At 39.1% G+C, this 24742-nt stretch overlaps 1 protein-coding gene across 6 annotated transcripts in view; it reads left to right on the forward strand.

Moving 5' to 3' along the window:
* Positions 1 to 24742, forward strand: part of AKAP6 (A-kinase anchoring protein 6) — a 527913-nt gene that overhangs the window by 227244 nt on the left and 275927 nt on the right. For all 6 annotated transcript variants that reach the window (XM_015453690.4, XM_073997217.1, XM_005561045.5 and 3 more), the window contains one exon: positions 618 to 2387. In XM_015453690.4, coding sequence (XP_015309176.3) covers positions 618 to 2387 — 1770 coding nt within the window. The remainder of the gene's footprint in view (positions 1 to 617; positions 2388 to 24742) is intronic.

The raw sequence follows: 24742 nt of genomic DNA on the forward strand, positions 1-24742 counted from the left end.
AGTTTGGACATTCATTAATTTTCTCCTTCAAAAGGATGTGGCCAAACAGAAACTGGTCTTGAACTGTTACATATTTGCAAATTCAGTAGTTTACCTTCCTTCGATTCATCAACATATATTTAACACACTGGCTTATTATAATTAATCATTCTACTTAAAAATATTCATTGAGCATCTACCATGAGTTAGCCACTGTGGTAGTTACTGGAATGATAGCAAAAAGCAAAACACATTCGTGGAGATTTTACTTTTACATTATTTTGATCCCAGAAATTGTATTACTTAAGGCTTTGTTTATGAAATTCTTATTAAATGAATAATATATTATTTTAAAGTTGAAAATTAAGGCAAGAATGGATACTTTTGGCTTGATCTTGACATTTCTATTAAGGCTGTATGCTCCAGATTAGTGAAAAATCTTCAGGTGTTTAAGAAGAAGATACTATATAAAGCAATGTGGTAATTGATTAATATCCCTTTGTGTATGTCAAATCAGAAGCAATAGAGACCAATACATTTGACCTTTATAGTGCCCTGTACTGAAATTTCATTTAAATAGCAGCTGATGTTATAACTCATGTTGCATTTACTGAAACCATTGCCGTTGTCTGTTTCAGGGCCGACTTGATTCTCTTACAGAAGTGGATGACTCAGGACAATTAACTATCAAATGTTCTCAAAATTACTTGTCTCTGGATTGTGGCATTACTGCATTCGAACTGTCTGACTACAGTCCAAGTGAGGATTTGCTCAGTGGGCTAGGTGACATGACCTCTAGCCAAGTCAAAACCAAACCCTTTGACTCTTGGAGCTACAGTGAGATGGAAAAGGAGTTTCCTGAGCTTATCCGAAGTGTTGGGTTACTTACGGTAGCTGCTGACTCTATCTCTACCAATGGCAGTGAAGCACTTACTGAGGAGGTATCTCAAGTATCTCTCTCAGTAGACGACAAAGGTGGATGTGAGGAAGACAATGCTTCTGCAGTCGAAGAGCAACCAGGCTTAACACCGGGAGTGTCATCGTCTTCAGGAGAAGCTCTGACAAATGCTGTTCAGCCGTCCTCTGAGACTGTGAAGCAAGAATCCAGTTCCTCCTCCCATCTTGGTGCAAAGAATCAGCAGCCTGTTCCTTGTGAAAATGCAACCCCCAAGCGAACCATCAGAGATTGCTTTAATTATAATGAGGACTCTCCCACGCAGCCCACAGTGCCAAAAAGAGGACTTTTTCTTAAAGAGGAAACTTTTAAGAATGATCTGAAAGGCAATGATGGAAAGAAGCAAATGGTTGATCTAAAGCCTGAGATGAGCAGAAGCACCCCTTCGCTAGTAGATCCTCCTGACAGATCCAAACTTTGCCTGGTGTTGCAGTCTTCCTACCCTAACAGCCCTTCTGCTGCCAGCCAGTCTTATGAGTGTTTGCACAAGGTGGGGGATGGGAATCTTGAAAACACAGTCAAATTTCACATTAAAGAAATTTCTTCCAGCCTGGGAAGGCTTAACGACTGCTATAAAGAGAAATCTCGACTTAAAAAGCCACACAAGACCTCAGAAGAGGTGCCTCCATGCCGAACACCTAAACGGGGGACTGGTTCAGGCAAACAAGCTAAAAATACAGGGAGCTCAGCAGTGCCAAATGGAGAGCTTTCTTGTACTTCCAAGGCCATAGAGGGGCCACAAACAAATTCTGCTTCCACATCCTCCCTTGAGCCTTGTAATCAGAGAAATTGGAATGCCAAATTGCTATTGCAGTCAGAAACATCCAGTTCACCACCTTTTACTCAGAGCAGTGAATCCTCTGTTGGCTCAGACAACATCATGTCTCCGGTGCCACTTCTTTCAAAACACAAAAGCAAAAAAGGTCATGCCTCCTCTCCAAGTCACGTCACCAGGAATGGTCAGGTTGTGGAGGCCTGGTATGGCTCTGATGAATACCTAGCACTGCCCTCTCACCTTAAGCAGACAGAAGTATTGGCTTTGAAGTTGGAAAACCTAACAAAGCTTCTGCCTCAGAAACCCAGAGGAGAAACCATCCAGAATATTGATGACTGGGAACTGTCTGAAATGAATTCAGATTCTGAGATCTATCCAACCTATCATGTCAAAAAGAAGCATACAAGGCTAGGCAGGGTGTCTCCAAGCTCATCTAGTGACATAGCCTCTTCACTAGGGGAGAGCATTGAATCTGGGCCCCTGAGTGACATTCTTTCTGATGAGGAGTCCAGTGTGCCTCTCTCTGGCATGAAAAAGTATGCTGATGAGAAGTCAGAAAGAGCTTCATCCTCTGAGAAAAATGAGAGCCATTCTGCCACTAAATCAGCTTTAATTCAGAAACTGATGCAAGATATTCGGCACCAAGACAACTATGAAGCCATATGGGAAAAAATAGAGGTAAAGTGATTTTCTTAATATGAATGATTTCTCACTTGAGTTTTGGAAGTAATGCTGGGAGAAGGTCACACTCTCTACACTCTATTATAAAATGTATGGCTATTTTTGATAAATCTGATTCCCCAAAGAAAGAAAAGAAAAAGCACAATGATCACTGCATGTGACAAAGAGTATGAATCACTAGGAACTGCCCTTGTCAATGCATTAGCTTGATGTGCTCCTGCGTGATATAGAATTCTCTGTTGATATTGTTCAAGTCTATCATGACTACTGATGAATGCTGGAATCCCTTGGATCTAATACAAAATTAAATAGAACAATAACTATGCACACACAAGTAGCTCAGGAATATATGCATAGACTATTCCAGTTACCCCAGAGTGATTTTATTCATTTCTTCTGACTCTAGAATACGTTCCACATCTCCAATGTTAACTTCTTGTAAAAATAGACCAGATATTTCTAATTTATTAGGGATCATTTTTTTCTTTACTCTTCCTCCTCTTTGAGAACCCTGGCTAATAACCATATTACTTATACCATGTACCACCCATGGACTCTGGGATGTGAAGTTGACATTTTGGCTAAATCTGTACTTTTGAACAAATTACTAGATATGACAAAATGTTTGAGGACAGACTTATCAAAATTCTCAGGACTGACAGCTTGGGCAACGTAGGGAGACCCCATTTCTATATTAGCCAGGAGTGGTAGCACACACCTGTAGTCCTAGCTACTCAGGAGGCTGAGGCAGGAGGATTGCTTGAGGCGAGGAGGTTGAGACTGCAGTGAGTTGTGGTCATGCCACTGCACTCCAACCTGGGCAACAGAGTGAGACCCTATCTCAAAAAAAAAAAAAAAATCTCAGGACTGAGCACCATAGTGTAAGTAATAATTTGACCTTTTAAGAGGCATCTGGGCAAAGAGATTCACTGTGATTACTGTGGTAATGGCCCTTTCCTCAGGAGGCCATTGGAAGTAGATCCAGTTGACTTGATAATTATTAATGGTTTCTTGTTTGATGACATATAAATGGCCACCCTGGCTACATATAATTTGTATATGACTTTATGGTATGCAAAGCTCTCGCACATGCTTTTTTTTTTTTTTTTCTCTGAGCAGTTTCGCTCTTGTCGCCCAGGCTGGAGTGGAATGGCACCATCTCAGCTCGCTGCAACCTCCACCTCCCAGGTTCAAGAGATTATCCTATCTCAGCCTCTCATGTAGCTGGGGTTATAGGTGCCCACCACCACGCCCAGCTAATTTTTGTATTTTTAGTAGAGACGGGGTTTCGCCATGTTGACCAGCCTAGTCTCGAACTCCTGACCTCAGATGATCCGCCCGCCTTGGCATCCCAAAGTGCTGGGATTACAGGCATGAGCCACTGTGCGTGGCCCATACATTTTTTTTTTTTAACTTGATCTTCACAGCTGTCCTGTGAAGGAGGCAGGCCATGCCAGATTATTCTCCCTTACAGAGATGGAAACAGGCTCCATGAGCTTAAGTGATTTTTCCAAAGATAAGATAGATAGATAGATAGATAGGTAGGTAGGTAGGTAGATAGATAGATAGATAGATAGATAGATAGATAGATAGATAGATAGGTAGGTAGATTGATAGATAGATAGATAGATAGATAGATAGATAGATAGATAGATAGATAGATAGATAGATAGTAGATAGATAGAGACAGACAGACAGACACAGATAGACAGACAGGCAGAGACAGAGACAAACCAGACAGATCTTTTGTGTGGGAAGCTGAGACGCAAACCCGTGTCTTCAGATTCTTAGTCCAGTTTTCTTCTATAGTATCATGTTGCCTCTCTGAAAGGGGTTGTAGTTTCTCCTTCACCAGGAAACTATAAGGTAGGGGAGAAGAAAGTTCAGGACCCATTCAGATTGTATAGAGAATATTGATGTAACTGCTATGGGCACTCCTCCTAGTTGTTTTTTTTTTTTTTTTTTTTTTACATCCATTCATTGTTGAACACTACTCTGAGACCAGCGTTGTGCTAGACACTGGGTAAAGGTATAGTGCATATGGATAGAATAACCTGGAGGAAGAAAATGCAGGTTTATAAACAAAGAGGAAAAAGTTAACAAATATATAGCAGTAATAACATATTAATCATCATTAACATATATCAAGTATTTGTGTATCTAATCCTCACAACAACCCTAATATTAACCTTATTTTATGACTGAGGAGACAGGCTGAGAGAGACCATGCGGTCTGCTCCAGAGCCCATACTATTAACTACATGCCCTCATTCCTCTCTGTGAAGAAGTTATCAGTAAGTACTGAATATAAAAACTGTGGTATTGTAGAGAAGTAATAATCTCAGTGGAGCTAGAATTTGCCTAGGCTGTTCTTATGAAGTACTAAACCTTAAGTGGAGCTTTGAAGGATGTGCAGGATTCAGACAGATAAAGGAGAAGGAAGGTGGCGTTTCAGGTAGGAGGAGCATAAACTAAAACACAGAGGTAGAAATGGGAATGAGCATATATGGGGTACAAAGAGAGCTGTCCTGATTGGAAGGTTTGTCATCAGAGATCAGTGAAAGTTTCCATACCTATAGTAGGTATGGAAAGTCCCTGAAGGCCACACCAAGGCAATTAGAATTTGTTCACCAGGCTTCCACAGCAACTTCTCTGAAAGGGACTGACAGTAATAACTAATACTTCTTAAGCTCTTATTTTGTGTTTGGCTCTGTACTAAGTATTTTACATGCCTTACTCTACTTAAGTCCTAGAAGGGAGGATTTTTCAGATGAAGAAACTAAGGCAGAATGTGATTTGGAAAATTGCTCAAGTCCTCACAGCTAGTAAGTACAAAGCCAGGATTTGACCCCATAGCCAGCATTCTGAAAGCAGTGTAGGCCCTGGTCTCTAATAGTCTTTCCAGAAAGGTTAATTGGCAATAACAGAAAGATGGTCCTGGCAGCCATGGCGGTGACCAGGGCAGAGATGTTGGCCTGTGGCAGCCAACCGGAGGAACTGCTGTGATGTGGGTCAGGCAAGAGGAAGGGAGGGGAGTGTTGAGAAAGTGAATGAGTCCAGAAAACTGGTTCTAGACCTTTCTAGAAAGAATTCAGGAGCCATTTAGTGATCAAAGCCTGGTGTGGCCCACAGCTTGGCATGTTCCATTCTGAGCCTTGTTTCATCTTTTGTAAAAAGAGATGTTTTAACCAGATGATGACTATGATACCAACTTCCAGTCTGATTCTACAGTTCTACAAAAATGCAGCCAGGTTTTCAGCATCTGGAGACTGGTGTGTCTCTAATAGAAGGAAACATTTGGATGAGTAGCTGGTTTGAAGTAGAGATGGTACAGGTAACTTTTTAAAAACTGTGCATAGATAGTATATGATGAAACTTTTAAGAAGAAATGGTTTATAGGCAGTTGAAAATCCCATACTGGAGTTGAGATATGAGGGAAGGACTAAAAGAAGATCAAGTTCCTTCCTCAGGCCAGCCTCCCTTACTACATCAGATGAGGGCAGCTGCCAACATCCAGGTCAACTGACCTTGGCTGTCACTCTCTAGCTTTGCTCTCCTCCTTATAGTGACCCAGAGAACCTATTCTGCTTGCAAATATAATGACAGGATATTACTTAACATCTTCTTTATACAAGGCATCTACTAGGCATTTTACCTATAATAACTCTCCCATAAAGTTCTTATAACAACCCTCTAAGGTTTTTAATCCTAAATTACCACTTCTCTCCTACGCCATTTTGGTCCTAGCCCCCATCACCTCCTTCCTGGATTACTGCAGTAGCCTCCTAACTGGTTTCTCTGCTTCTATTCTCCCACTACAGTCTATTTCCAACAGAGTAGCCTGAGTGATCCTTTTAAAAGATAAATCAGATTATGTCATCCCTCTGCTCAAAACTTCACAATAGAGGGTTGCCATTGTATTCAGAGGTCCTACATGGACTGTGACCCTGATTTCCTCTCTGACATCCTTTCCAACTACTTTTCCCCATGCTCGCTACACTCCCTTTCCTAGAACATACTTGGCATGCTTCTTGCCTTTAGGACCACTGTCAGCTGCTTTTGTCTACATCCTCTCCAACAGATGCCCTCATTTATAATTCCTTCACCTGTTCCAAGTCTCTGCTAAAATATTACCTTCTCAGAGAAGACTACCCTGACCATCTTAGAAAAGATGTAACCCAGCTGGGCACCATGGCTCATGCTTATAATCCCAGCACTTTGGGAGGCTGAGTTGGGCAGATCACTTGAGGTCAGGAGTTTGAGACTAGCCTGGCCAACATGGTGAAACCCCATGTCTACTAAAAATTCAAAAATTAGCCAGGTGTGATGGTGTGCACCTGTAATCCCAGCTATTCGGGAAGCTGAGGCAGGATAATCACTTGAACCCAGGAGGTGGAGGTTGCAGTGAGCTGACAGTGTGCCACGGCATGCCTGTCTGGGTGACAGAGCAAGACTCAGTCTCAGAAAAAGAACAAAACAAAACAAACAAACAAAAAAACAGGTGAAACCTGACCTTTTCTTTCTTTTACAGATCTCACCACATTCTGTAATTTTTTTTTTTTTTTTTGGGATGGAGTCACGCTCTGTTGCCAGGGCTAGAGTGCAGACGCAATCTCAGCTCACTGCAAGCTCTGCCTCCCGGGTTCACGCCATTCTGCTGCTTCAGCCTCCTGAGGTAGCTGGGGCTACAGGTGCCCGCCACCACGCCCAGCTAATTTTTTGTATTTTTTTTTTTTTAGTAGAGACAGGGTTTCACCGTGTGAGCTAGGATGGTCTCAATCTCCTGACCTTGTGATCCGCCTGCTTCAGCCTCCCAAAGTGCTGGGATTACAGGTGTGAGCCACCACACCCGGCCTATATTCTGTAATTTTATATAATTTTCTAATGTAGTATATTTATTATTTTTGATCTGTTTCCCTCTGTTAGAATGGGAACTCTGTGAGGGCAGGAATATTTATCTGTTTAGTTTGTTAATGAATCTCATGTACCTAGAACAATGCCTGGTGTACAGTAAGTGCTCAGTAAAAACTATTGAATGAATGAATCCCCATTTTAGAGCAGAGGAAACTGAATTTAGAAAGTTGAACGAACAATTTTTCCTATGCAGCACAGCTAATAAGTCACATAGAGCCAGGCTTCAGGCCACCATCTGCTTTACCCCTTGCACAACATAAAGACTTGAGAATAGATGAATTCCTTCAAAGAAGGAGGCTAGATGGAGAAAAGCAGGGGGACTGATGACTGAGATTCAAGTTGTAGCCCAGTTATGAGACAGGATCAAGGAAGAGATCCAGTTGTGGGGATCAGAAGGGACAGGAAGAATTACTGGGTATTAAATACATGGGGAGAGAGAAAGAGATACTAAATAAAATGGACATGAGCTTTGTTATTTGCAAAAGATAGATCAAGAAGAATAAAGACTAAGGGAAAAAACCCAACAACCTTTAGATTTATCTGAAATAATTAATGAAGACCTTAGGGAAAAAACAGACTTAATGAAGGAATGAAAGTCATAGGTGATTAAGAAGTAAAAAACAATCATTCCTAACATTTCCAGGAATTGGATTGAAAACACAATATGAGGCAAAGGGCAATAGTTGAGAGTAAAGTCAAAAGTTTCTTTTAAAAAAAGTTGAAGCTTATTTGAAGGCAGAAGTGGCAAGAGAGATTAAAGTAGCTGGGAAGTGTATGTAAATATGGACGCACTGAGAAAGAAGGGAGGGAATGTGGAACTCATTGGGAGAATTACAGCCTGATATCAAGAACGATAAAATACTGAAAAATATATCCTGCTTCTAATTCCACTTCTGTCAAATGGAGAGTAGAGTCCATTAACTCGTCATGCCAAAGTGCTCCACTCTGTCTTCTCTGAGTCACACAGAACAGAAGGCAGGAGGCACATAGAAGCCCAGTAGCCGCAAGAGAGTGTGGGGCTCTGATAGAATCTCTAGTAGGTTCCTGTCCGTCCCCACCCCTCACATTTGCATCTTTCTTATAATAGGCTAATTTTGTAAAACAAAAGATTCTTTTCTCTTTCTTTCTTTTCTTTTTCTGTTTTTCTGTTTTTTTTTTTTTTTTTTTTTTTTTTTTTTTTTTTTTTTTTTGAGATGCAGTCTTGCTTTGTCACCTAGGTTGGAATGCAGTGGCACGATCTCGGCTCACTGCAAACTCTGCCTCCTGGGTCTCCTGGGTTCAAGCCATTCTACTGCCTCAGCCTCCCCAGTAGCTGGGATTACAGGCACCTGCTACCACGCCCAGCTAATTTTTGTATTTTTTTAGTAGAGACGGGATTTCACCATGTTGGCCAGACTGGTCTCGAACTCCTGACCTCGTGATCCACTCGCCTTGGCTTCCCAAAGTACTAGGATTACAGGCGTGAGCCACCGTGCCTGGCCAAGATTTATTCTTTGGGAAAATTGATTTTTGGATAATATATTCACATGGTTTTAAATCGTAGACATTTAAAAATAGTAAATCTCCCTCTCATCCTTATCACTCCATCTTGAATTCTCACTTCACCATATGTGATCACTATTGTTTTTAGTACTTATATATTTTTAAGAAGGCCTTTATATATATAAGCCAATGAAAACAAAATTTAAGGCAATATTTTTAAAACTGGGGAATCAGTTGCAACCATTCCCTCTCCACAAATAAAAACTCCTAGTAAACTCTGAGTTCCCAATGGATGATCTCTTCCCAGTCTTTTTCTAAGGGTTGAGGGGATTTTGCTTACCTCTGGCTGATTTACCCAGAACCCATTGTGTGAATAAATTACTAGAGCATCTTAGGTCTCAGTGCTCAACACCTATGGGAACTTCTCAAGGCCTAAAATTCAAAGTGAGAAGCTAAGTCAAGTAATGGAAACAGACACATTTGTTCTGATACATTCAAGAAATAGAATAAAAGAGATAAAAGTGAAGAATATATCTGGAACAGGTGAAATCAAACAGAATAGTGAAAAATTAACTTAGCATGATACGTGGACATATGTGGTATAAGTTAATAGGGACTGGCAAACTATGGCCTGTGAGCCAAATGTGGTCTAGTACCTGCTTTTAAAAATAATGTTTTATTGGAACTCAGCCATGGTGTTTGTCTGTGGCTGCTTTTGTGTTACAGTGGTAGAGTTGAATAATTGTGACAGAGACCATATGGCCTAAAAAGATTAAAGATTTACTCTCTTGCCTTTTACAGAACAAATTTGCTGACCCCTGCTCTTGAGTAAGGAAGAAGAGAGGGAGATAATTTCTGACCAGCATATACTGTGTGCCAGGATCTGAAGTAGATTCTTTCATTTAATTTATATAATAAGCATGTGGAAGAGCTGTTATTGGTCTTATTTTACAGATGAGGACTCCAGGCTTAAATGCAAATGACTTGATCAGGGTCATAATGCTGCGAAGTGTGAGAGCTGGTATTCCAGCTGGGATGCCAAACTAACTTAGTTTTCTCCATGAGATATAATCAAATGCCAGGGAATTTAGACAGTAATCACATATGAAAATAAAATCTATTTATGAAGCCCACAAACCACTACTAGATTAGTAAATAAACAGTGTGACTTCTTCCTCATAACCCGAAGAGAAATGAACTGGTTGGTAAGTAGCCACTTGTATAAGGTAGGTAATTATTGATGCTGGGTTAATAGCTGTATAATTCCTAGGGGAGCTGGCAGAAAGCAGCACAGGGTATGCCATCTCAGTGAAGCATTTCAGGAGATCTGTCCTTTGGGATATAGGGCATGGTCCACCTCTCACATTTTGGGCTTTCTGCTGCCATTAAATTCTCAAAACTTGTCCTGGAAGATAGAACTTTGTCAAGTTGGACTCAGTGATATGGAATTGATGGATGCATGACATAACTGAGCCTGTTTGTTTTCAAGAGATATACATGTCTTTAAATGCCAAATTAGGGCATCTTGATTATAGTTCAATGACTTAGCTGTTGTATATTGTCCTAGAGACATCTATAACCTAATTTAACAAACTTCTTTGGTGCCAGTTAAGGATGTCCTTGCACATAAGTTATTTTGGACTCATGGCAGCAAATATTTAGCTGAGTTCTTCCTCTTTGTAACTAGACTATAAAATTGCAATCAAGTGTGCTCCCAATTTTGTGGTAGCAGCACAAATGTGGCTACCATTGCTCTTGCTAGAGATGGAGCTGGGAAGTAATGGTTAGTACCTGTGTAATATGAAGGTAGAGAAGTTTTTCCCTGTGATTAACTTGGCACTCATTTTTACATTTCTTTTCCAAGAGGTAGAATGGGTCCAGAGGGACCCATCCTAGCGTCCATACTGATGATAGCAGCCATTAAAAAGTATCATGTCCTTCTGAGTTTTCTTTATTGTGGTAAAAATATATATAACAAAATGTGCTATCTTAACCATTTTTTAAGTGTACAGTTTAGTAGTGTTAAGAATATTTACATGGTTGTAAAACAGATCTCCAGAACTTTTTCATCTTGCAAACCTGAAACTCTATACCCATGAAATAACAACTCCCCTTTCCCTCTCCCTGCTGTCCTCTGGTAACTACCATTCTACTTTCTATCTCCATAATTTTGACTATTCTAAGTACCTCATCTAAGTGGAATCATATAGTATTTGTCCTTTTGTTACTGGCTTGTTTCAGTTAGCATGTCCTCAAGGTTCATCCGTGTTGTAGCATGTGACAGGATTTCTTTCCTTTTTAGAGCTAATATTCCATTATATATCTATTCAACATTTTGTTTATCCATTCATCTGTCAGTGGACAATCTGGGTGGCTTCCACCCCTTGGCTATTGTGAATAATGCTGCTATGAACATGGGTGTACAATTACCTCTTCAAGATCCTACTTTCAGTTATTTTGGGTATATACCCAAAAACTGGATTGCTGGATCATATTTTTTTTTAGGATCATATATATTTTTTGAGGAATCTGCATGCTGTTTTTCAAAGTGGTTGCACCATTTTACAGTCCCACCAACAGAGTACAGACTTCCAGTTTCCCCACATCCTTGCCAATACTTGTTACTTTCTAGGTTTTTAAAAACAAGAATAGTAGCCATCCTAAGGGGTGTGAGGTGATATATCATTGTGATTTTGATTTCCACTTCTCTGAATAATGATGTTCAGCATCTTTCCATATGCCTGTTGGCTATTTGTATATCATCTTTGGAGAAATGTCAAGTCCATTACCCGTATTTTAATAGCGTTGAGTTTTGTTGTTCAGTTGTAGGAGTTTGTTATATATTCTTTTTGTTTGTTTGTTTTCTTAATTGAGACAGGGTCTTGCTCTGTTGCCTAGCCTGGAGTGTGGTGGCATGATCACAACTCACTGCGGCCTTGACCTCCCAGGCTCAATTGATCCACCTGCCTGAGCCTCCTGAGTGCTGGGACTACAGGCATGCACCACCACACCTGGATAATTTTTGCATTTTTTGTAGAGACAGGGTTTTACTCTGTTTCCCAGGCTGGTCTCAAACTCCTGGGCTCAAGCAGTCCACCTGCCTCAACTTCCCAAAGTGCTGGGATTACAGGCACGAGCCCCCACACCTAGCCCATTCTGACTATTAATACCTTATTATATGTATGATTTGCAAATTATTTTCTCCCATTCTGTAGCCTTTTTACTCTATTGGTGGTGTCCTTTGATGCATCAAATTTTTAAGTTTGATGTAGTTTATCTATTTTTGCTTTTGTTGCCTGTGCTTTTGGTGCCATAACCGAGAAACCATGGCCAAGCCCAATATCATGAAGTTTTTCCTCAATGTTTTCTTCTAGGAGTTTTTTCATTTTGGGTCTTATGTTTAGGACTTTGAGTTCTCTCTCTTTCTTTTTTTTAAATTTCAATGTAGTTACCACCCATATTTTAAGGGTCTCACTCCGGGCTTTCTTTTAGGATAGGACACAGCTACAAGGTTAAGGCCAAGTCATCTTCTGGAATTTGTCTTGAAAAAAAGATACTTTGAGAATCTTTGTTGTTGTTGTTGTTGTTGGTTTGTTTTTGTTTTTTGAGACAGGGTCTCACTCTGTCATCCAAGCTAGAGTGTGGTGGCGTGATGATAATTCACGTCAGGTCTCGCCCTCCAGGAACTCCGTCGATCTTCCCATCTCAGCCTACCCAGTAGCTGGGACTACAGGTGCACAACATCATGCCAGGATAATTTTCATATTAATTTTCATAATTTTTGTAGAGACAGCATTTTACCATGTTGCCCAGGCTGGTGTCGAACTCCTTGACTCAAGCCATCCTCCATCTTGGCCTCCTAAAGTGCTGGGATTATGGACAGGAGCCACCACTTGGCCCGTTATAACCTACTCTTTAAAAAAAAAAAAGATACTGTCTAGCCATTATTTACTTGATTTGAGATACAAATAAGTCCCATTTGAAACACAGATGTATCCTTTTTTATTCACCCACAGAGTAACTTGCAATCACAATTCTGCTATAAATTCAATTCTCACTTGCCTTTGATATTTCTTTTATACCCACCATGCACCAGTTTTCCTAGTGTTGATGGAGTAGTAGTGTGCTCTGCACTACTTGGATGTTGATAATGATCTCTTATGAGTATCCTTATTAGGAAGCATCTTGAGGTTATGGAATTCCACTTTTCTTCACTGGCATTCCATTTTGCACGTGCCTTTCCCTTATGCTAACTTTTTCATTCACAGTTGCTAGTCCTCTTGTCTCTGTATTCTCTCTCTTCCTTATATCTTGTCTCCCATTGCTTTTCTTTACTTATCTTCTCGGTCTAGTTTTCACTCTCTGTCACCCATTTTTTTTTTAACTGAGAGTATCTTTTACTTTCTTCCTCTAGTATTGTCCTAGAGATTTTCAGATTCCAAATATGATGGCACTATGAGTTGTCTCTTCATTATCATTCAAACTTGAGCCCTTGATCTTTTCAGTGCATTTCTTAGTCTTTAAAATATGTATCCCAAAAGTCAAGGAATTGTTTAGATACAAGAATAAAGAGAATTAGGATTTAGTTAAATATCAAGGAAAAAGCCAGATTCTTAAAGAATTGGATAGGTTCAGTTTTGTAATTAAAATGAGAAGATCCAAGAATCCTAAAGGATCACAGATTGAACATGAATTCAATTCTGCATTCCAGCTCACAAGAAGGGGAAATGGAGGGCAGCCACCTTTCTTCTTATGGATATGACTTGGAAGTTATACATGCCACTTTCACTCACATCCCACTGGCCCACTTTGTCACATAGCATTACCTGACCTCAAAGGCGTTTTGGAAATTAGCCTCTAAGCTGTGAATATTGGGAAGAAGATGTCTCTTAAACTAACTACTAGTTAGAAATAAATTTGTTAGAGGAAGGGGAATGTGAAGTTGGAAAGAATAGGGCCAAAGTATGAGGGACTTTGAATTCCAAGTGTTTGCATAGCATTGACACAAAATCAATACTAATGAATGCATGAATAAATGAGTATTTAAGAGAATGAGTAAGTGAACGTATCATTGAGTTTGAACTTTATTCTCTAGATCAGGGCAACAAACTAAAATTAAGAGGCCAGGAAGATAGTATAAATGAATCATACAGCCAGCTGTAAATGGGAGTGATGGGACTGAATCAACTGGAAGATACGTGACATGTCTAAAGGGCAGCCACTACTCAGCTCCAGCTGATCAGTTGCATGGGAATGTGGGCCATTTGTGACAAGATCTTGGAATTTTTAAAAAGAAGTAGGAAATCTGGGTTTTATGTGACATCTCCCAATTTTTTAGATGTTGGGTCTGAACAATTTTTAAATAGGTCAAATAAAAACATATCTTTGGGATAATTTGGCCTTTAAGTCACTAATTCGCAATCTTTGCCAAGATGGGAAACTACTTAAAATGTTTGGCCCGGAGAGTTGGTAGTTTAAGAAGGTTAATCTGACTGTGATATGCTGGGCACACCTCTAGCAGTAGTTTTCAACTGTGACTGCAAATGACAATCACTGGGAAGGTTTAAAAAAATAAAAAAAACCTCTATATCCACCCCAGACCAACTAAATCGGAATCCCTGAGGTTGGGTATTTTTTAAGTTCTTCAGGCAATTGTAATGTACAGTTGTGGTTGGGAGGTAGTCCTCTAAGCCTAATCTTTTTTTTTTTTTTTAGACAGAGTCTTGCTCTGTTGCCAGGCTAGAGTGCAGTGGTGTGATCTCCTCTAAGCCTAATCTTGAGTTATTGAAATAGCCTAGACATGTGGTAAAAGGGTCTGAACTGTGGTTGTGGAAGCTGACTGAAGAAATAGATAGGTGGGAGATATTATAAAGGGCAGATTGATAAAATTTGGTGGCTGTTTTAAATAAGAGAGTAGAAGAGGAAAGGAGTCAAAAGAGTTGAAATTTAAAGCTGAAATTTGGGGGCTGGGAGATATAAGGAGTTTAACAAATGTCTCCAAGGGATGCATAAAATTAAGACACACAGTGGATGAATGGGGCCCAAATCCAGTTTGAGAATTCTAAGTCAACATAACATTTTAAAAGGTAAGGCTGCACAATTCTTTTTAAGGATAATAAAAATCGTTTGTGTACATTTTATTTGTCGCAATGCCAGTATGAAAACTATAAATTAACATTGCTAATGGATTTGTTGTGACAACATGTCAGGATCATTGTGCAAGGTTGGTCCAGAAGAACCGCAGGGATCCAAAGCAAATTCCTTGCTGGTTAACGTTAGGAGTGTTTCAGTCCTGCCTCAGTTTGGTTTCTGTAGAGCCTTCAATGGGCCTTGAGTTGTTATCAGTGATGATTTAGCACCACCGTGAGGCTGTATCCAGTTACTGCATATGGCTGTTGGCCTCTGAAATATATAGGGAAGGTGATCACCCTTTTGTTTGTAGCTTTAAACATCAAGGTGAAAATAATTCTTTGTAATCTTCTTGGTATGGAAAGGCTATGATGCAATACTGTCTTGTATTAAGATGATAACAGTGCCTAACTGCATTTGATGGCAAATATTACTATCATGATGAAACTCAAAAGATGGATAAACTCAACCTTGCATTTTTATCTTTTTTTTTTTTTTTTTAGCATTGCATTTTTAAATCCAACTAAAATGATTCTTGGAACATTAATGAATTATTCTTTATCTTTAATCCTGAAGTCATAGCTTGTGTTGCTGGTAGGATGTTTCAGAAAAATAATAATTTAAATACAAAATAAAACTTTGTTATTTTTTGTCCCCTTGCAAACTGTTGGGCGGGATGCTAAGGGGTTTATTCACTTAGTACATCACTTCATTTAATTCTCAGGAAAAAAATTCCTCCTTGATGCAGACACTGTTATATTCTCTTTTTTTTTTTTTTTTTTTGAGACAGAGTCTCGCTCTGTTGCCCAGGCTGGAGTGCAGTGGCTGGATCTCAGCTCACTGCAAGCTCCGCCTCCCGGGTTCACGCCATTCTCCTGCCTCAGCCTCCGGAGTAGCTGGGACTACAGGCGCCCGCCACCTCGCCCAGCTAGTTTTTTTTTTGTATTTTTTAGTAGAGACGGGGTTTCACCGTGTTAGCCAGGATGGTCTCGATCTCCTGACCTCGTGATCCGCCCGTCTCAGCCTCCCAAAGTGCTGGGATTTATATTCTCATATAAATGAGGAGAGACAGAAGTTAGTAATTTACTCAAGGATATAGAACTTAAATTTTGGGCTCAGTTCACAATCCTTCATTTTAATTATGAAAATTTGAATACGTCACTTAAAGTTTACTGTATAAGTCTTCTAGTCTTTAAAATGAGATATTAATTATGTTTGTCATGCCTTTGCTCAGATTATTGTATGAAACTACAAAGAGCAAAGGGGTAATTGTAAATCTAAAGGCTACATGAATATTAGTTTTATTATTATTGTGACTTTTCCTATGAATCCAGGGAATTAGCACCATATATATTAGAAATTACTAGGGTAAGAACCTTAATTCTGCCCCTAAGTAGCACTGTGACCTTGGAAATGTAACCTCACAAGCCTCAGTTACAAAAAATAAATATTAATAAAGGAATAGATTGAATGACCTATAAATACTTCTCTGTTCTGAAATTTTATGAGAGACTAACTGTGAGGAATAACTAAGAGAAGCACTCATTTCTTTGTACAATATTCCTTGGCATATATCACTTCAACATGGCTGGCTTTGTGTTCCTTGGAACTTTGGGTGAACTCAAGTTCCCCTTAGAAGATCCTAATGGTAAGTGAATGTGAAGCTGTGACATTAATGAGCCTGGAGGAATGAACCATTCGTGCTGCCTCCCTGGTACTGTAATATGACAAGAGCCAGACATCCTTGAGGAATTTGGGGCCTGGCTAGAGTTTATAAGATGCCAAGAGACCAGGGCAAGTGGTGACAGTAAACAAGTGAGTTACCCAGTAAGAATTAGATATGGATTAGCCTGAATTTATGGCAAATAAGGTCAGCTAAGTGAAGCAGATTAAAAACATTTGCCTTGGCAGACTTGTCATTGTGATGCCTTAAAAGTACCCATCAGCACTGAGGCTTGTGCTCTGTTCAGACAATATGGGGGGAAATCATTTCAAGAGTGTAGGTTCTGTTTCAAGGTCACTCATGATGTCAGGCCATGTCTGAGGTTATGGAATTTTCTATCTAGGAATGATTGGCTTGAGTTTTGCATGGTGATTAAGCAACTTTATCCAGGAAAGGTGCTGCCTGTAATATCTGCTTCATACGCTTCCATTCTCAGGTTGATGAGGCTCAGTGCATTGCTTTTTAGGAAGCCCAGTGACTTTACTATTTACCTTCATGTTTTGTCTAGGAATAAAGGAAGTTGTATTTTCTTTTTTTAATGCTTTAAGAAAATCAAACTGGAAAGGTGTCATTTATAGGTGATACTCATATTTTTGGATTTGTCTGGAGACTAGTGCTACTTGCTTGAGAAAGATGTGTGTGTGTGTGGGGGGGGGGGAGTCATAATTGGCTGTCTAATACTCTCTCTTTCCTTCCTACCTGAACTCCAAAATAAAGCTGACAAGTTGAATTAACAGAAATGCTTTTGCATTTGATTTATTTTCTATAGCATAGAGAAGACTATTGGTACTCTTTTAAAGTAAAGTTTCAGGCTGGGCACAGTGGCTCATGCCTGTAATCTCAGCACTTTGGAAAGCTGAGGCAGGTGGATCACTTGAGGTCAGGAGTTCAAGACCAGCCTGGCCAAAATGGTGAAACCCTGTCTCTACTAAACATATAAAAATTAGCTGAGTGTGGTGCCAGGTGCCTGTAGTCCAAGCTACTCAGGAGGCAGAGGCAGGAGAATTGCTTGAACCTGGGAGGTGGAGTTTGCAGTGAGCCGAAATTGCACCACTGCACTCCAACCTGGGTGACAGAGCGAGACTCCAGATAGATAGATAGATAAAGTTTCAGGCTGAATTCTGTAGTGCAGTAATCACATTCACCTCACAAAGTTTCATTAAAGCTATTTTCTTTATCCTATCCTTATTACATCTAAAGTTTTATATTGTTTGGTGCATGCCATTGTATTTAAAAGACTATTGGCCAGAGTCTTAATAGAACGCAGGGTCCATGAAAAATCACAGTTGTGCCCATTTCACTATCTAGACACACTTTTATACAAGGGAAACATGGCTGGGAAGAACTTCAAAAATAACCTTGCTCATGGTACCAAAAGGATGAATATTCAGAAAAGTAGTAGATGGAACTCCATAGTAAACGAAAAGAAATATTCATAGTAAGAGATTTCTGGAGGAATGCATATTAATTGATGAGGGGGTTCTTTGGTGCTGGATGGTTGTGAAGCATGGTGACTATGAATGTGGGCTCTGGAGCCATATTGTGTAAACCATGTCTCAGCTTATCACCTGTGCTACAATACCTATGCTATTGTAAGCAGGTGACTTGACCTCTCTGTGCTCTAGTTTCCTCCTGCTAAGGAGAATTAAAAATCATATCTGCCACAGAGAGTCATGATTAAATGTCTTAAAATATGTAAAGAGCTCAAAATAGTACCTGGCATGTAGTAAGCACTCAATAAATGTTAGCCCTGGTGGTTGTTATTGTTCTTATTATTAGTACTGTGGGAGGGGAAGGGTCAGGTCTTAGCAGCTCCTTGTAAAGAGATGGCTGGTCTTTTGACATCAAATGCCACCACCTTGTTTTCTCCTTCCACCTTCAGCCACCTTGGTTATTATGAAGCTTCAGCCTCCTACACAACTCTCACTTACAATGGTTAAGGGTACCCTTCCCCCTTCATGAGACCTGTGATGGCCACCCCAGATTCCTGCACCCTCTTCTCTGTAAGACTTTGCCTTGTCTTCCTGCCTTGTCAGATGATTCTTGAATTGTATTAGGGATAATTCTCCTCTAAGTGGCCCAATAATTTTAGTTAATGTACTTCTTTGACATCTTAGGAAGTTTATATAGGGAAATTTATGCTACGAATGTGTGTTCAGACAAATACAAACAACATTCTAATTTATAATATTGTCACACAACAACCTTATGAATAATATATACTTATTTATTCATAATTGATATTTATACATACAGTCGTTCATCAGTATCCGTGGGGGATTTGTTCCAAGACCCCCTGTGGATACCAAAATCAATGATGCTCAAATCCCTTATGTAAAATGTATAGTATTTGCATATAACCTACACACCTTGTGTATGCTTTAAATCATCTCTAGATTACTTGTAATATGTAATATAATGTAAATGCTATGTAGATAGTTGTTATGCTGTATTTAGAGAATAATGACAAGAAAAAGTCTATATATGTTTAGTACAGATGTCACCATCCATTTTAAAGAGAATATTTTCAATCCAAGCTTGGTTGAATTTATGAATGTAGAACCCACAGATATGGAGGGCCGACTGTATTTATAATATATATTTATAATTATATGCTTATAAATAATAATTCTTACAGAACTCTTTAACTAGAGGTAGATTCATTACAGTGTATTAAGGCATGAAAAAGGAAGGGCCTGTAATAGGTTTTGTACTGTCCCTCAAACCCCTGACTGCTAAATATACAAAGATTAAGAAAGTGTATTGGAAAGGCAGCAATAGACTGGGATGATTTATTGGGAGAGGAGCATTTGAGCTTGATCTTGAAGGATAGATATAGTGAATGGAGTAGAAGGCATTGGGAGAGTATGTGGAAGACTCCAAAGATCAGTTCCGTGTCTAACTGGAAGAGAGGCAAGTTGTCTCAATGTCTCAGGCTTTGAAGGAAGCTCTATATGCAAGAACCTCAGATGTTAGCAGTCAGAAGGCATGAAGAATCATTCAACTCAATGCCCTCATTTTACAAGTAGAGTCTGTCTCTCCCACCCCACAGTGCTTGCTGTTAGAACATCCTGTCTCCTGGTTATTACCAGATCTTTCAAGCTTGTCACAAAGTGGCATCAAATACTTTCTTTCCTAAGATTGACACTAAATGTTTCCAGTGCTCTGCAGCTGTTGGCTCTTTATATTTCTATCCTTGAGAGACTTTGAGGAGATCTCTTTTCTCTGAATTCTGTTTATTTTTAAGGAGTTTCACAGTTGATTTTGAGGCACAACCAGTGTCAGGATCATTGAGACAGACAACAGAATGAAGGACAGAGTGAAGAAAGTTGAGTGCATTGCACTCTTGGGCCTCATAATGTAGATGACACAAGTGGATCTTCCCTTTACATACTGTTCCTAGGCTATCTCATCTATGCCCATGGTCTTTAGTACACCCTGTATGTTGCTTTCTCTGACTAGATCTTGCTGTAGAGTTCCAGGCTTATACAACTTACTGTCTTATTAGATGCTTCAACTGATTAAGTTGAGAAACCGAATTCATGATACATAATATCATGTTCATGATCTTCCTGCAAACTATTTTTCCTTCTGAATTTTGTATTTCCTCTTTCAGGAAATGGTACCTCCAACCAAGATAGAAAGTTGGCAGTCATCCCAGATTCTAACATCTTTCTCATCATCCATCAGATCCAATTAGTCCTGTCCATTCTACCTTTGAGTACTCTCTATAACCTAGCAGAACCTAGTTCTGCCCATGTCCACTGAGCTGCTTTAGTTTAGCCTCATCAACTTCTTCAGAGTGCTACAGCAACCTTTTAACTGGCTTCTCTGCTCTTAGTCTTTCAACTGGCAATCATTTTCCACACTGCAGCCAGAGTGAGTCTTCTAAGAAGCCAATCAGATTCTCCCACTCTCTGCATCAAAACTTTAATGACCATTCCATTGTCTTTAGGATAAAATATAAACTACAGAGCATGTTGTATGTGGCCTAGCTCCTGGCCAGACTCTGCAACCTCATTTCTAAGTGTTTCGTATTTGTCTCTTCAGTGTTCGTTAGCCAGGCTCAGCTACTTAGAGTTCTCAGAATAAGCTGTTCTCTCATTTTAGGAATAAGCTTCATTTTAGGAATGTCATTCTCTGCTCTTCTTAGTCCCCCCTATTCTTTTTCTGAATCACTTACACTTATCTATTAGGGCTCAATTTCCTGTGATTTCCTCCAGGAAGTCCCCCTTGATGCCCAAAGAGTGAGTTAAATATCTTTTCAATGGCTCCTGAGCACTTGGTATGATCTACAGCAAGAGGTTCTCTCAGTATGGTCTTGGCACCTCGAGGGGCTTTCAAGACCCTTTCAGGGGTCCACAAGGTCAAAGCTATTATCATATCAATACTGAATATTATTTGCCTTTTTCACTCTCATTCTGTGTATAGCAGAGTTTTCCAGAAGCTCCATAACACGTGATATTGTGATAGATTAAATGCAGAAGTAGAAATAGAAATCCAGCCATATTCTATTAAGCCAGGCATTCATAAGATTTGCATATAGCTAAAATAATGCCATTCTTTTCACTGTTTTTGAAAACATTCTTTTAAATAATATATTTATGTTAATATATATTATTATTTTTAATGTATCAAAAATATGTATTAATATTTTTAAATTGCTGAAATGAATATTGATAAAGCCCAGAGAAGCAAAAGCTTTCTGGGGATCTCAATAATTCTTAATAGGAGACTCGAGATTAAAAGTTCGAGAACCGTGAGTCTGCATTATCATACATCTCATACTTTACGGTGCTCTGAACTCTTTAATAGAAGAATCTGGGTTATGTATATGTGAGTCCCAAGGGCCTAATACAATTTCTGGTACTAGTAAACTCCCATAAATGTTTTTTGAATAAACAACTTAATACACACATGTATGTGTACTCATACACATGGAATTTGAACCAAAAAAGGCAATTTAATCCTTACTTCAGCTGGCCTAATGCTATCCAATAGTGTATGCAATTCGCTAAGCCAATAGTCCTTTGAAGTTTTACATTATTCTTAAAAACTCTAGTTCTGTCCCTTTTTTGATCTCTGGAAGTCTTTTCTAAAAGATGTCTATGAAAACTTTAAAAATGAACAATTAGATCTCTGTACTTGATTACACAACACAAATTCTTCTGGCTCAGCTACCTACTGGTGAGTGAATGTTATCTGTCAAGTACTTAACCTTTTTTTTTCCCTGAGAGACAGAGTCTTGCTCTGTCACCGAAGCTAGAGAGCAGTAGTGAATCAGAGCTCCTGCAGCCTGCAACTCCTGGGCTCAAGCAATCCTTCCACCTCAGCTTCCGGAGTAGCTGGACTACAGGTGCACACCACCCTGCCCAGCAAATGTTTTATTTTTTGTAGAGATGGGGTCTCACTATATTGCCCAGGCTTGTCTCAAGCTCTTAGACTCAAATGATCCTCTTGCTTTGGCCTTCCAAAGTGCTGAGATGATAGGCACGAGCCACCGTGCCCAGCCTGCTTACCTTTTCTGAGCATCAGATTCCTCATCTGTAAAATGGAGGGAGCTTTCAACTAGATAAATTCTAAGAGCCTTTTGAAAATGGGGTCTGTGCTTCTAATCTCTATGGGAACTCTTCTTTCTCCTTTACCCACTTCCAAGCAGATGTGTTTAGATAATACTGTTTTTCTGTCTTCTTGGTACTCAGCTACAATAGTTGAGTTGTTAGCATTTACTAACTTGCCAACCTGAAGCTCTCTGGTAGAAAGTTGGCCATAGCATTTTCTTGCTCATTCAGTATGATGAACTCTTCACATGGAATTCCAATTTTTTTTTCTAAAAATAATAACTTTGTTATTACTGAATAATAATTTTGTTATCTATTCCCTGGAGGAAATTTAGAATCCTTAGATAAACAACAACTCAACAATCACATGTAATCTTTTGAATAATCTTAGTATTCTGCAAATAGTCCCATCAAGTCACACTCACTCTTGTTCCAGATATTTGATGTGCAAGGAGTTCTTATTAATCAGGAAAGTATTTAGAGCTAATCCAAGCAAGGAATAAAACAACATTTTCAGGTCTGTACTTCAGTGTCAAGGAGTCAGCCCTTTTCACTAAAACTTTATAGACATGTCCAGAAATGTTTATTTAAAATGATTGATTAGCCCTAACAAGGCTGGAGGAGACTTTGAACAATAGAAAAAAGAAAGGAACAATGGAAAAAAGAGGAGAAGTAGGGGAAGAGAGGAGAGGAGTGGGGAACAAAGGAGGGGAGGGGCTGGAGAAGAGGGAAGAGAAAAAAAGAGGCAAAAGAGAAACAATAGTCAAGGAAGAAAGAAAAGAAAGGCTGAAAAGAGAGAGCACAGAGTATAGGAAAAATGATCTAAAATAGGGTTCTGATAGGAATGATTGAACTATGTGGCAAGAGCTGGGGTTCTCAGAGAAGGTTGGAAAATAGGAGTGAACAACAGAGAATGTGACTGTCCTTTGTTTTCTCTCTGTGACTTTGTGGGAACAAATCTGGTTAGAGAGAGAATATAGGACAGTAGTCCAGAGATTAGCCCCTGGAACAAAACTATTTAGTAACCACTTAATAGCTATATGACCTTAAATAAATTACATAACTTCTCTATGCCTTAGCCTCTTCATCTGTACAATGGGGAAATTTGACTATTCAATAACTTCACAAGTTATTAAAAGAATAGCTGGTAGATAGTACCTAAATGTTAAGTATTGTTAATTATAATACTAGATATGAAAAACCTACAATTAAACCATTAAACTGTCATAATCCTAAATTCTAAGTTATGGGTATCTCAGGTACTCATTTGAGACTTAAAGGCAGATAAAGATGATGTGGTCTGCTTATCTAGTGCCTCTGGAGGATTGGGGGTGCTTGAAGCAAGGTCTCACCTAGAGGAAGTCTGCCAAGCTTTGGGGCAGTCATACTACCTGAATGAGAGGTCCCCAGCTTCATACCTGACAATGTTGGGAGCTTGTAAGTGTTTGATATTGTCTGTGCTTCAGTTTCCTCCCTATAAAATGGAGAGTGCAGTACTATTGTATCATAGGTTTGTTGTAAGGATTATGTAAGTGCCTGGTGTGTAGTAAGTGCTTAATTAATATTAACCTATTGTTTGTTCCAGTTTATTCCCAATTTTTTATTCATATCTATTTTTATTAGACTTTGATAATATGCATTCCAATCTTGTTTTGCCCTTAGAATGATTGATAATTTCTTTTTATGAACCTATAGGGAGCAACTGAAGTCAAAATCTCTAGATTTGTTAGATGAAACCCTTTCCCATCATAAGAGTTAGGAATCTTTCTGGGTTCTTCTTTTCCCAGTTGAAGCCACTATAAATAAATAGTATTTGAAGAAACTGTGGATTCAGCATTATATTCCTTCTACATGTTGCTGAGTTCAGAATAGAACATCCCACCTGGGTAGCTTTAGATAATACCATTGCATGCCATTTTGCTCTTTCTTTCCCACTGACAGTGTTTACCTTAATTCTGGAACAATTTTATCAGGAATATTTTTATATTCTAAAGCCTTCTCATTCGACCTTTAGAAAAGAAGCTAAATATTTCATTAGGCATTTCAGTATTTGAGTTTTCTTGGTGGCATCAGAGTGAACACTGACTGAAGCCATTTTATTTTCTCTTCAATCTTTGTTCTAAAAGCATACACTGTCTCTCCTCTTCTGTCAATTACTCATACTGTGTTGGATTTTCTAGGTAGGAGTGTGGGTATATAAGTGAGGTAGTAGAGTCCAAAGCACAACTTTTAACTCTCTAGCACTTTGTCTTGAGCCCCTGGGCCTAGGTGGCACATTAAGTATATAGTTAGTTGATTGGGAAAGGTAAATTGCATTTTAGTGCTGTTATGCAAAAATCTAAATCTAGTCATTTTATGTAGAAACTATGTGTATAAAGAATTATGTACAAAAACAGAAGATTAAATATATATGTTGGTAAATATGTATGTAAAAATCTCAATGCATAATTTTACTTCTAAATAAAGTTCTAATTTTACTTACCTTATTTAGAGCCTAAACAAACCTTTACTGTGGATAAGAGGATCATGATGTCCTTTAGCTG

Source organism: Macaca fascicularis, chromosome 7, assembly GCF_037993035.2.
Source record: "Macaca fascicularis isolate 582-1 chromosome 7, T2T-MFA8v1.1".
NCBI lineage: Eukaryota > Metazoa > Chordata > Mammalia > Primates > Cercopithecidae > Macaca > Macaca fascicularis.